This window comes from Mchenga conophoros, linkage group LG15 (genome assembly GCF_057382185.1).
Source record: "Mchenga conophoros isolate Kocher_MC1m ecotype Shallow Benthic linkage group LG15, M_conophoros_male_GT1.1, whole genome shotgun sequence".
NCBI classification, from domain to species: domain Eukaryota; kingdom Metazoa; phylum Chordata; class Actinopteri; order Cichliformes; family Cichlidae; genus Mchenga; species Mchenga conophoros.
This window is the reverse complement of record NC_140540.1, coordinates 561,827-576,075: the sequence shown is the minus strand read 5'-3', so window position 1 is coordinate 576,075 and position 14,249 is coordinate 561,827. Positions and strand designations below refer to the sequence as shown.

The 14,249-nt window shown below is 42.3% G+C and overlaps 1 protein-coding gene across 1 annotated transcript; it reads left to right on the top strand.

The window, feature by feature from the left end:
- Positions 1 to 1,055: 1,055 nt before the first annotated feature.
- Positions 1,056 to 14,041, top strand: LOC146557422 (signal-induced proliferation-associated 1-like protein 1). The gene is made up of 10 exons (XM_085247677.1): positions 1,056 to 1,641; positions 1,762 to 2,249; positions 4,072 to 4,263; positions 4,496 to 4,534; positions 5,046 to 5,214; positions 5,657 to 5,891; positions 6,591 to 6,761; positions 6,840 to 6,951; positions 7,448 to 7,526; positions 9,952 to 14,041. Exons 1-10 carry the CDS (start codon positions 1,495 to 1,497, stop codon positions 10,093 to 10,095), a joined length of 1,776 nt encoding a protein of 591 aa, XP_085103803.1. The 5' UTR covers positions 1,056 to 1,494; the 3' UTR covers positions 10,096 to 14,041.
- The last annotated feature ends 208 nt before the right edge of the window (positions 14,042 to 14,249 follow it).

Here is a 14,249-nt window from a genome sequence, read left to right as displayed (position 1 = left end):
TCTCTGCAAACAAAATGGTGGAAACGTAATGAGACAAATGGCGAAGGAAGGGGAGAATTATTGAATAGGGATCAGAAAGGTGTTCAAACGGTGACATTGGGTGCAATAAGTGGCTTTTTGTTTGTCATTTTCCTTCTGTTCTATACGACTTAATAAGAAGAGAAAAGGGAGAAATTCTTTTCTTTCCTGTCAACACAGTTGGCCACCCTAGTCACTGTGCGCCTTTCCTTCCCTCCCTCCCTTCAGTCTGTTCCTCATTCTCCACTGCTGCTTGTTTTTGCCTCTCATTCAAACTTCTTTTTATTATGTTGTACATTCCCTCTCATTTAATTGAAAGTATTCTCCCATGCACTGTTTTTGGGACCTTTTCTTTTACTAAAGCTCCGAATCCCACAAAGGCTTCCAACTCCCCCCCCCCCCCCGCTGCTCCTTTGATTCCCAGCAGGATGTTGCTTTCGTTGATTGTTGACCAGCCTAGTTTCAGTCATGTTCTCAACCTGTTCCTGACCGCCACAATCACAGTTAAAGGTCTTTCATTTTGTGGTTGTTCATAGCACTTATGTCGTTACTGGTCAGGGTGGAACAATGTAAACTGGTCCAGTGCAGCCAGAGTCAGCCAAGTGTCTGGCCCTGCACTGTACAGTCTGCTCTCTCTGTGGTTTAGAGATCTGTCCTTTTCCTCTTCCTTCCATTTTCCACCCTTTGACCTGCCAGTCTTCAGCAACGATTATGTGGTCATGTTATGTCCAGAAATAACACGAGTCACGCAGCGGGCAGAATACATACTTTTTTTTGTTATGCACATACACAAACAGGACATATGCTTACCCTTTGGTGGAAAGCCCTTTTGAAGCTAGAGTAATTACATGGTTAATTCATGGAGAAATTGCCATTTGTCATGACTTTTCATTTAGCTTAAAAGGGTAACTCTTCAGAAAGTAAACAATACACAAATACCCACATATGCTTGTATATAAACACGTGCACTCCTGAAAAGCAGGCATGCACACGTGCTTTAGTGGAGAGCCCCGTGGGCTGTGGTGCAACTTTGCAGATTTTTGTGCGACTGAATCTACATTTCTAGATTCATTCCAGCAGATGTTATGATATCTCTCTTTACTCCCTCTGTCATGATGCTGTGGTCATTAGCAGCCTTCTCTGTAGGTCTTGTTGCATAACATCCACAGGATTATACAATAGTCCCAATTATACCCCAAGTTTTGCTTCGGGACACATACACACGTTTTCTCACGCGGCACAGCTTGCCCAGAACAAACAAAGCCAGCAGGGACCATCTGGGGACAAATTTGTGTTTGATGTGCTTGGCTTTTGCTGACAAGTGATGTGGGTTTTTGTTCATGGACATGGCAAAAGCAAAATAAAATCCGTGTGAACCTCTCGGAAGCGCAACTGCTGTAGTAGTAAAATATATGCAAATGAACATAACTTCTGTGTGTATTCATCAACGATGTTTGTGCCACAGGGTGTGCTCTCATGTGTTTGTCACCAACCCCAGCTGTGTGTAATGGTCTATTTATTGCAGAGGCGCCAGTCTCGAAGTCTGGTCAAGGATACTCGGGAGCTCCTCGTATCCAGAGGCAAGAGCAAGTCATCCACCTGTCCCCGAAGAAGGGCAGCCAGGTCAGGCTTTACATGGTTTTGACATGATGGTGATGTAACATGAACATTTAGGCTTTTTTGTATAACCAGAATATTTTATCGTTTTCCCTGTACTCATCCCTATTATCTGTCGTTATGCAGTCAGATGGCCCTTACTCTGGTCACTCCAGTAGTAACACACTCTCCAGCACTACTTCCAGTGGGGGCCACAGCGACAGCGACAAATGGTATGATATGGGGACTGGTGGGGGCTCCAGTGGTGACCAGGGTGACCCAGAACCCAATGGCCTGGGAGGAGGTGGTTACCTCCAGGGCGCCTCGGCCGACAGCGGCATCGACAGCGGCTCTTTTGGAGCCTCTCACCACGCCCACCCCCACTCTCACCACGGCAGCACCACCTCGCTGCTGGCTCCCAGTGGAGGCAGAGACAGCAGGGAGAGGTCAGCGTCCCCATGGCACAGTCCAACCGAGGGAGGCCGCAGGATGCTCGAGAGGTCGCCTGCTGCTGCCGAGTCCCCTGGCCCTCCAGGAGAGAGAAGCATGGATGGAACAGGTCGAAGTCCACCTACTCACCTCCTTGTTAGAGACAGCAGCACCTACAGCCTGAGTGACACTGGATCTCACTCCAGGTGGGTGTGGGTGTAAAACCTAAAGCTTCACTATTAAACTTGTCCTCTAAGGCAGGGAGTGCAGGCTTAAGGGTGGAAGTTTCCAGAAAAATGTTGTGATATGATTAAGACTCCTGACAGAAGAAAAATGTTTTAGCTTCTTCTTAGAAAACGCTGGATGGTTAAAGCTTTTGTAAAACACTGAAGAAAACAGATTTGAGAAGAGATCCCACTTTTGATTCAATTGCATACAGCTAATGACCACAAACACTGTAATCCATTTGTTGTTTCTCACCTTGAAGCCTAAGAATTGCATCTAGAACGTAACGTGATGACATGATCATACCTGAGGTTGAGGTAAACTGCTTCTAGAAGCAGATGGCGAATGCATCATCATACTGTTTTCAAATAAACACATTTCACTAAGAAGCAATTGTTTGAAAGACCTGAATTAAATCTATTAAAGTAGAGAGTTTGACAGCAAAGTCCAACAATGGTAGGAAGTAGACCCAAACCCTCCCCTGGAGTCAGATGCTGGTGGTGGTGGTGATGAAGCATTTGGAGATTTAGGTGATGATCTCTGATCTGAAATGTTTAGGAGGTGGGTTTGATGAATGAGAGCGTGAAATGATAATTCAGAAGAAAATGATTGGGTCAGAGTGACAACGACACAATTGAGTTTGACAGCCTGGGGAAAGCAGAAGTGATGTAATGAATAGACTGAGTAAATATAAATCTACCTGATTAAACCTGCATTAACTGTATTTGTGCAGCTCACTCAGCTTTACCACTTTTGTCCTGTCACTCTTACCTTGATAGGATAAGCAACTGATCCCTTAGCCACAATACGCTAAAAAAAACTCAAGTGGTTTAACATTGATTGACAATGAATAACATAAATTGGTTAATTCAAAACATGTTTCATCTCACAGCTATAACTAATCGAGCTTCAGTTATGCATTGAGATCTGGCCTCATCCATTTCATAATTTATTATCTCAGTATTTGCCTGATTGCTGCAGTCATTGTAGTGCATGAGATAACAGAAATAATATTTTAAATGTGATACAAGCACTGAAGTTTGTGTGTTAGTCCCTCTGTTTGCCAATTTCCATCTTAGAAATCAGCTGATTAACTACAGAATTTCAACCACCGGATCGTTTTTGGTGGTTTACCAGTTAACCTGATAAGCAACTTTAGACTGGTTCAAACCTAGAACCTTTTTTACCCTCAACTAACACTCTCAAGTACTTTTATACTGCAAACTGCATCCACAGACACGTTTTTAAACGTGAAGCCAACCTTAAAGAGTAATTTTAACTCCCTCTACACATGCCAAAGATCTGAAGGAACTCCAGTGACCTGCTCTTCTCATTTGAAGAGTCTTAAATCACCAGTAATGATAGTTACACCTCATGACCTCGGTGTCATGTGTCCAGCATTAAAACTACATTTGTATTCTGTCACAGTGATGGAGGGCAAAAGAAAAGGGGGGGCAGAATGAGCTTGCCAAGATTGGCTTGACAGCAGGTGATACTTTCATATAGTTTTCCATTTATAACTGAATAATATATGCCCTACCTCAAAATTCCTTGATAAAAGATGTCTCACTGCTGAATTTTGTATTACTGCTTGACCTAAGACCAAGCTTGACTTCTTAAAACGTAAAAACATTAAGATTCTTGCCTAAATAATGCACAGATCTGGGTTTAAAAGAAAAAGCCTGTCTTTGCTTTAAGATGTATTTTTGTTGTTGTTGTTTTTTTAGTGAGGATTATGATGCAACTTGTGTACATAAGTTTCATTACTATTTCCACATCCTGTTTGTTTCCTCTGTCCATCAGTGCTCGCCACTCGGGCCACAGCTCTCCCAGAGAGGAGTCGTCCTCTTCGGCAACCTCCCCTTCATCTCAGTCCTCGGTGTCCCCTGGGCCCAAGAGCTTCTACCCGCGCCAAGGAGCTCAGTCCAAGTACCTGATTGGTTGGAGGAAGCCCGGCTCCACCATCAATTCTGTCGACTTTGGAGACACGCGCAAGTAAGGATGAAAGGACTATACAGAAAGTAGAAAACAAAAGTCTTGAATTGTTATTCAAACTGTGTATTTGAGGTGTGAAAAGTTACATAAATTATTAAAGTTATATGTTATCAATAATTCCTCTAGAGGTTTTTGAGCTTTAAATGCCTCTGTAAAAGAGTTGGATTTTTTTGTGCCAGCTCAGTGTTAACTTTCACAAGAAGTTATTGATCCTGGTGATTTTTTTTTTCAGGCTGTTGGTTAATAATGAAGAAACAGAACAAATTAACAGGTGAAAGATGTTCCGGTCAGATTTTTCTAAATTTGGCAAATCCTTCAGATGGTTCATTGGGCATAGTACAGTGCATTAAAACTCACTTTATTCCCAGCCACATTAGTGTCTAAAGAATGATGCCTAACGTTGCCACTGTGGCTGTCTTTTTTTCCCCCTGCATTACTGCATTTATACTCATCGTTTCAAATTGAACTTTCCTCTGATTTATAGCAGTGCTTTCATTTGGCAGACTGCTTTTAATCCTACTACAACTAGTACTACAATTTTTACATTAATGGGTTTCATGTAATATCATGTGTGCTACTTGATTACCCCCTTGTGGCTCAAGAGAGTATTGCATTAAATGCTATAATGCAGACCCTGAATGTGATTTTTTTTTTTCCCATTGAAAGGCTACATATCTTTATTTTCTGTGTCATTATATAAAACATTATCAGTGCAACATAATTTTCTCACAACCGCCTTTTTACTGACTGTGTGTGTGTGCGCGTGTGTGTTTGTGTCTTAGGAAATCTCCAGGAGAAAGTGGAGTAGACGTGGTTCCAACCCCGGCAGCCAGGCCATCTCTGAGAGACATGCACTCGCCGCAGACTCATGCAAAGTCTACAATGGAGGAAGATGTGAAGAGGCACAGTGCTCCAGACAGTCCCCCGCCACCACGAAAACATAAAGAAAAGGTACGTCTGCCATTAAGACCAAAAGCAGCTACTATAAAAGTTTGCACAGCTTTCAGAGAATTTGTCAGGTGAGTGGAGTGAATTCACTTGGAAAGCTCAATTTGCAGTCTTTGCTTGTTCCGTCCACCTTCGCAGCTACTTCAGCTTTTCGCAGGCAGTGGTACAATTGTAAAAGCAAAGGTCAAATATCAAACATAAAAATCAGGTGTTAATGCTCGTCTGCTTGTAGCTAGAATAGGTCATTCACCTGCACATCGTTGGGGGAAAAAAATGTATTTGATGTGTGGCGAATGTTTTTTGGCAGCAGATCAAACAGGAGAGAGGCTGTAGCTGATGTAGAGCAGCACTGCAGCCCCTGGTCTCACACAGGTGTCAGAGCAGACTCTGTGCAGTAGTAAATGTGATCATTAAAGTAACACCTGCTCACTTTCACCCTGCGCAGCATAGCCAGAAGTCGCCGCCAGAGCAGCCTCTCAGCCGCCGTCGCTCGCTCCATCGCACTCTATCAGATGAGAGCATTTATCGTGGCCAGCGCCTTCCCTCCATGAGCGACACCATTCCTGAACCGGCTCTCGCCGCTGACGTTCTCTTCAGCTGCTCCACCCTTCCACGTTCGCCCACCACTCGTGGCGTGCCCCTTAGACGGCCTTCCTATAAGCTGGGAGTCAAACTGCATGGTAAGCTTGAGTAGAATCAGAATCAGAATACTTTATTGATCCCTGGGGGAAATTATTTTTTGTTACAGTGCTCCATTTTAAACCAACATTAAGACAAGACAGACAATACGCTAACTAAGAATAGTACAATATATACATATATATACATACATAAGTCACTTATAAATAAATATTTGGAAAAGAAACATGTGTAGTTGTAGCAGCAAACAGTGTGTTAAGTGGATGCGTTGTACAGGGAGATGGCCACAGGCAGGAATGATTTCCTGTGTCGTTCAGTGGTGCTTTTCGGTAATCTCAGTCTCTCACTGAACGAGCTCCTGTGACTGACCAACATGTCATGGAGTGGGTGGGAGGTGTTATCCAGAAGGCTGGCAGCTCGCTTTATATACTGAAGACATAATTTGTTGCTGATAGTTGTTACTGTTATTCAATGGGAAATAACCAAATGCATTAGAAAATAATTAGCAGGTAAATAAGGGTGCTTTGAATAAATGCAACGCAGCTCATTATGTTTTCTGCAGAACTAAGAGGTGCTTATATTTGCCAAGGACATATTTGGTTACCATATCTCTTAATATTATGTGAAAATGACAGCAAAGGCTAAACCTAAATTATTTTATTTTTTTCCTGCTGTCCCCTCTTTTCAATAAAAATGCTCAAAAGTGTGGAAAAATCACTTTTCAAAACTTAATTTAACAGGTGACCTTTCGGCATCTGACACATCATTGGTGGATTTGGTGGAGCGTCATCGTGGACCTCTCCCTCAGGAGCTCATGCCCCTCCCCTCTTCAGACAGAGACAGTCCCCTCGAATGGACACACCTGGTGGACGTGGCCAATACCTTTGAGAATGAGCGAAACACACATTATGGTATAGTTCTCCTGCTTTTACTAGTAGTTAAAGCAAACGCTTGGTATTCTTTGCCCTCACGTTTCTGTCTTCTTTTAGTCCAGAGAAGTTTTGTTTTTGGTGACTCAAACCACCGGAGCAGCGGCACCTCCAGTCCACAGCAGTCTCACATAGAGCTGAAGCCTGTTCCACTGTCACGGCCCTCGTCTAGGTACACACAACACACACGCTGTAGTCTGTGTTAAATGTTCACATGGAAGATATGTGCAGCGAACACACATCACCTCAGGACTGCAGACAAAAGATAAAATTACTGTCCTATTTTCCTTCATGAAAAACAAGTTCACAAAGCAAATGAGCTAAAGCCATCCAGCTGCACAGAATGAGAAATTACAAGATCCAGAGGTGCTGAGCAGGTTAACGGAGTACTGCCTACCTGTAATGTTGCATATACTAAGTTGGTTTGGTTTGGGAATTAGACTTTTTAAAATGAAATTGATTAACTATCAGTGCAACAAAAAGAAGTTTCACGTCTAACCAGATAATACAAGAAGCAGATGGTGTGTGTACATATAAAGATTATTAACTGAATTCAGTATCCAGTAGAACTGGAATATACAGGGTAAACAAGAGTTTGTTGCTAATAAAATTCCACTTCAAAGATGTATGCAGTGTTTACTCAGGTTGACTTTCTTTTCTTGCCGCAGTGAGGGACATATAGGGCTGGAGAGGAAAGTGACTAAGCTGGAGGCCATGGTGAAGATGCTTCAGGAGGACCTGAAGAAGGTGAGACGGAACCTAAAACATGACACAGTTTGAATAAATATATACAGTCCTGCGAGAAGAGGAAAAAAAAAAAAGAAAGAAAGAAGGCGGCCCAACATTAGGGCTGTGCGATATGACCAAAATCTCATATCCCGATATAAAAATTCTATCGTCCGATAACGATATAAATCACAAAAATGTAACATTTGGTGTTACCGTCATTGTTGCTAACGACAACGCATAAAAACAGGCGCTTGTCCGTCCGTAGTGTGGTTATATTAAATATAAGAGAAAGAGAGAACTTTAAGAAATAGCCACTACAGTGACCATCAAAACGGTGAAAAAATATTGCCGTAAACAGATTATTTTGCGACACCACGAAACAAACGGTAGCGTAAAATGAAACGATAGACGTTTTTATATCGTCATCCGATATATATCGTTATAACAGCCCTACCCAACATGTCCCATTTTATTCTAATCTGTCTAAAGGACATTGTTCCAGGAGTGAAGGCTTTCATTTGGGAACCCTTCCAAACAGCCATAGATGTTGAGTCTTCTTCTAATTGTGCTGTCATGAACTTTATCATTTAACATGCTAATTGAGGCCTGTAGCTCCAGGGTTTTTCTCTGAGCGTTACTCGGTCTGACCTTGAGGTGAATTTGCTGGGACGTTCAGTTCTGGGAAGATTGGCAGCTGTTTTGAATGTTTGCATTTGTGCATAATCTTTCTCACTGTCGAGTGACGGTCTTCAAATTGTTTGCAAATGGCATTGATGGGCAGTAAGAAGTGCTTCTCTAAGATCATTGCTGATGTCTTATCAGTGAAATGTTTGAACGCTCCAACCCAGCAAACTGTCAAAAATCTGCTTTTCTAGAAGAATTTATAGAGATGCTCAAACTGATGATCAGCCAATCAGATTTAGCAGCACCTGGTGACACATTATCCTCTTACTGTAAGGATAAACTCGTTTTTTCACATGACTGCATTGAGTCCTGTGCAAACTTTTGCTCGGTGCTGCGCTAAAAGAATCATTTTTGGTTCCCCTCTTCTTTTGAAGTGTGAATGAAAGATACAGACTTCAGTTGCCTTTGTATACAGTGGAACGTGGAGCGGGTGGTGTAAATAAATATTTTGTTTTCAAAAGAATATACAAAGTCAGCAGTTGAGCGTTTCTATTGTTCTCTTGGGTCCACTCTGCTGCTTATTGTTGTTGCTAACTGCTGACTCAAGTTTCACTGCGGCCACTAAAATGATAACGTTTAAATCACCTGGAAAAAGTTTCCCATGTTTCCTGTTCACTCGTCCAGTGTTTCATAGTTCATGTCCATATTTCAGTTACTGCTGTTTTTGCACACCACACAGGTCAGAACTTTATTCACACCAAATACTAACCATAAAGTCATGATTTGTACTTTTAATGCTTCGTGTTTGGTAGTGAGGTTGAAGCGGCTGAGAGTTACGAGTATGGTGAAATACATCAAACGCCAGAGTGTAAGCAAATAGCAAAGAAGCAGCAGAATACAAGACACCTCTGCCCATAGGCTGAAAATATGGCTTTTCCCCTAAAATTAGCCGTAAGGTTATTGATGATATGAATAAATCATAGTCCTGTAACTTTCGACTTTATGGAATATAGTATATTAACTTAAACATCACAGCAAAAAGCGACAAACTCTGATAGTCCTGTTAGGATAGGTAGGATAAAAGGTAGGATACCTTTTGCCCTATGAGAGCTCGCTCCAGCCTCCCACCATGCTTAATTGGAAAAGCAGTGAAGAAAAAGGATGGACTATCACTAATCACCCCCTTCTCCAGTGGTACAGTCCACTCAGGCTTTAGAAACCACGAGTCAGGTGGTTGAATCACCTTATAGCTCCCTCACCATCCCCTCTTTGAGCCTGACCTTTTGTAACGGGGAAAAGTTTTCACTCAGAAAACTGCTGCGGTTTGAGATTCACGTGTAACGCAATTCTTGGGAAACTTTCAGCTGTCTTGTGAAATGTTGCAAAGCTTTTCTACATTTCTTACTTTTAACATGACAGGAAATCAGTTTGACACCAAGAAAGCTAATACGTACCTCTCTCACCCCAGCAGCAATCGACTGCAGCTGACTGACAGCAGCTCGCTCCAGTTTTATTGTTTCCTTCAGTGTGTTCTTTACCTTCCTAGACTGAGACTCAATATTTATGTTCATGCACCCAACTCGGAGTTTATTTCGTTGTGCTGTCTTCGGGTTTAAAATGTCAGCTGATAATATCTGTTTACAAAATCACAAACTTCTATCTAGCTGCGACTCGCTGTCTGCAGGCCCGAGATTTAGTTTACATAAACACAGCAGAGATTGAATTGATTGCTTAAGAAAAACTTTGTCCACTGTTAATTGCTTAATAACGGGTTAATGAAAACGAGTAATTTAACCCCACCTTTCTCCACCTTCCGCAGGAGCGGGAAGAAAAGGTGAGGCTTCAGGCTCAGATCAAGAGACTCTGGGAGGACAACCAGAGACTGCAGGAGGAGTCCCAGACCTCTGCTGCCAAGCTCAAGAAGTTCACCGAGTGGGTCTTCAACACCATCGACATGAACTGACTCCCACCTCAACATTTTAACCTACACACATGCACACAAATGCAAACATGAGCGCACACACACGCACACACACTCTGGACAAAGAGGCAGAGGAGGATCGACACTCACGAGGAAACAGGAGATTGTTGTTGTTGGACTTGAATTATCCTGATGCTGAATACGTCAACCATCTTCCATTGGCTTCAGCCATCAGTGGGTAATGCCGTCGACCAGTCTCGGTCTCTCCTCGCAGACCCTCTGTTAAACTTAGGAAGATGACACTCAAGAAAATGGGTGTCATTCTCACCTATGAGAGCTGTTGAATTTGTCTTTCTCTCGTGTGACAAAATCTCTTTTCTTAAATTGCCGACAAGGAGAAAGCACTTCACACCCTCCACCTTCTAAAGAAGTCGACTTTGCCTCTTGCGGTTGATCCAGCGGTGCACGCAAAGAAGCTCCGCCTCCTATCTGTAGATTTTGTTCCACGTGGATGTGCTTCTCTTTTTAGGACATTTATTCTTGTTTTTTTTTTGTTTTTTTTAATATTTTTTCCCAGCAAGTCTTTTTAAATGATGCCCAGCTGCTCTAAAAGGGGACTTGAGTCCTTTATGCCAAATCTCAGCTGCCACAGGATGGGTGGGGTGGCGTTACAGAGACACCAAGGTGATTGAATGAAAGTCTCTTAAAAATGGTCCCGCAAAGTCAAGACGGGTACGCCATCAATCTGCCGGTCCAGCTACTGGAACACAAACGACCGCATGCAAACACACATACAGAAACGATCATCTGAAACCACAAGAGCAGAGGACACGTGAGAGGTTTTCACTTCGTTCACACCTGCGTGCCCTCCCCTCGAAGGCTCAAACCACCGGACGGTCGCTCTGGCTGTTCGACCGCAGCCACCCACACGGAAACAGGTTGCTCTGCTTCAGCACAGGAGGGATTTGTACAGTTTCTCTTTTTCTTTCTCTCTCTCGATCTCACTTTCTCTCTTTCGTGTCAGTCAAATCTGGATTACAACATCCTGACAGAGGGGGATATTTAAAAGCCATCGGCAAGCGATGCCACTTAAAAAAAAAAACAACAAAAAACCAAAAAAATACAAAAAAACCCAGGACTGATCCGTAGTGCTTTGGTCCCTCCTAATTATATGTGTCTTAAAAGCAATAGGAAGAAGTCAGGACTCTCTTAAGAGACGCTTAAAGTGGGAAAAGATTATTTGGAGCTTACAAGGCTGCCGATTTGTGCTGCACAAGAGCCTTTATCCTTTCCCACTGAACTGTGAGGGGGGGGAAAGGAAAGTGAGAACTCTAAACATCATCCCACTGTCTGCAGAGACAGCTGCTGATTAAAAGTGACAGAGACATTAATGAGATGGAAAAGTGTTGTTTTTTCCTCCCCAAGGTTTATTTATTTCCTTGTATTATAATCCAATAAATACGTTGTTCTATTCGTATAGTACAACTGACATCAGTGTTTAGTTCCTCAAGACAAACGGTCACTAGCTATATTATTTAAATGGCTTTCTTTCTTAATTCTGGCTAAAGCCTGACTTGTATGGTTTTTATTCTGTATTCTGTTGTATTTTGTGGTGCCCAAGCCTGCTGTCGTGTTGCTTACAGTGCCCTCTAGTGGTGACCAGTGGAAATGTCATGATTTGTAAATGTGCTGCCAGTCACTCTGTATTTTTCTAACGCCTCTTCCGCAATCAGTCAGACATCAAACCGTGGAGGCCACACAAACAGGACAGGAGGAATAATCAGAAGCCAGCCTTGAGAGACAATCACAGGTGTATTTTTGATAAAAAAAGGAGCAGACCTAAGGTGTGTGTGTCTGTGTGTGAGTGTGTGTGGATGTTGTGTCTGCAGAGCATTTATAGTTTTCCTCAGGTTCAGTTTATGTCAGGAATGTGAGGAATCAACAGAAATTGCATATGTGGCTTTCTGTTAGGAGGGGGCTACAGTATCAGCTGTACCTGTGTGTGTGTGTGTGTGTGTGTGTGTGTGTGTGTGTGTGTGTGTGTGTTGTCGTCGTGTGAATGTACATCAGTCAATCCAGCCGTGCCTACAGTCACTTATCTTGGTCATTTACTCCGAGGCAGAGCAGGGACATGCCTTTGAAACAGCACCTGGGGAACAGATAAAAGGGAAAGGCTCTTCTCCTTCATCCTGAAAGATAAGCACACCTGGTACAGTAACACGCACGCACTCACCAGATACGATTTTAATTTGAGTTCACACTCACAGTCGTCGACTCGGCTGAGAGGCTTCATCCTTTCATTTGCTCAAATGCTTATTTCTCCTCTTCAGTCAGTCAGGCCAGCCTCCCGACACAGTGATGAGTATTTGTGGAAGTCTGTCTGCGTGTGTGCCTTTGCATTCAATTACTTGAGCCACTGGCCCCTGTAATACAAGTGTGCCGGAAGACAGGTTTTTTTTTTTTCTTCCCCCACATCACAAAGCTGCTTACAACACAAGCAAGAGTCACAGCTGGGTGTTTGACACGACAACAGGGGCGTTTAGGTCGAAGCCTAAGCGTGTCCATTTAAACTTGGCGAAAGCCTTAATTCCCCCCGCGCTAAAGTTTTTGACTCGCCCCAAGTAAATTTGCATCTCACATTGATGCAATTAGAAGCCCTGCAGCGCACAGCACAAATGATCTCCCAGTCTGAATGTAAAGAGAATATAAACGAGCCTAAAGAAATATGATGTTTACTATAACCGACATGCTTATTAAGCTCTGCAGTTTCGCAGAGACACGAGTGGACTGTTAGCAAAAGTTTTGGTTCTGTTTTAGGAATCTCCCGTCAGTCTGCGTGGACGACAGTTACACCAGTAGATGGTCAACACCAGATTTGGTCTTTTTTCCCCTTTTTTTTTAAATTTAAGTTTTTCAAGCTGGCCCGTTGTGAAAACGAGTCATCCACTAATGTGAAATCCTTGAAATATTAATGAAAAAAGGTGAGTCCTCTTGGCGCAAATGGGCCCCTATCCGTAAAGTGTTGACTGTAAATTATATACCATGTACACTGGGTTTCTGTCCAAAACTATATCAATGATTAAAATGATTAAATTAACTAAAAGCAATGTTTATGTTTTATTGTAAAAGGAAAGTGGTCAAGGTTAATTTTTTTTTTTTTTTTTTTTTGTATTTTAAATGAAGTATGGCCAAATGACAGAACGTGCAGTGCAGATGTTTTGCTTGCATCTTTAAAAGTGTGCATCAAATGTTAGATTCAGTTTATACTAAGTCAGAAACAAACGTAAGCCGGTCTGGGGTTTCACTCGTCTTTGTTACCTTGCAGTGAACGTGGGTTTTCTCTCCTCAGCGTTGTTTTTGCTGCTTCACTGAAGGATATCACAAATTTGAATGTTCAGATGTTCTTTTTCTTTTCTTTTTCTTTTTTTTTTTTGCAATATCTTATTTTTGAGATTCTTTGCACAACAATGTGTTTTACATTAAAGAAAAAAAGCATAGTGTTTACAGGTTTTGGATATAAAAAGGGTGAATTGATGGATTCCTGTGCAACCTTGTCTAGAATGTTGCTCTGTAGTTTTCCCTGCCAGTGCAGCTCCTGACAAACAGGTGCTTTATAACTTTATTCCTCAAGCATCACTGATCAGACGAGAGGAGGTCGTACGTTGTGTAAACTGTAGGGATGCTGGGTTTCAGTGATTGAAGCAGGGGAGGAAGGTTTCCCAGAGCTCGGAGACGCAGCCCTGCACTGCTGAGTCTTGATCTGTTTTGTTTGCGCCTGCTGGAAGAACAGAGGAAACGGTGAGGTGATCCGCTCTGACTGGAAACAAAGCACACTATTTTAAGAGGACCATACGTTTTAAACAATTGAAAATACTGTTTACATCCCAGATCCATTGTCTTTGTAAAATGTAAAGGTATGAATAAGACATTTGCAGTGATCACAGTATTAAGGTTTCTGAAATAAATAAATAAATAAATGCTGTGTCGATTTTGTGGTGCTGTCAGTTTATTTGTGTATCGTAGATATTGAAATATCCTCACTTGCATTTATCAGTTATCATTTTCCACACTGATGCATACAGCATACAGTACAATGAACTCTAGTCAGCACACATACACTCATGCCACTTTATTAGGTACACCTGTTCACCTGCATGTGAAAGATGTCTAATCAGTGCATTTAGATATGAAGCTTG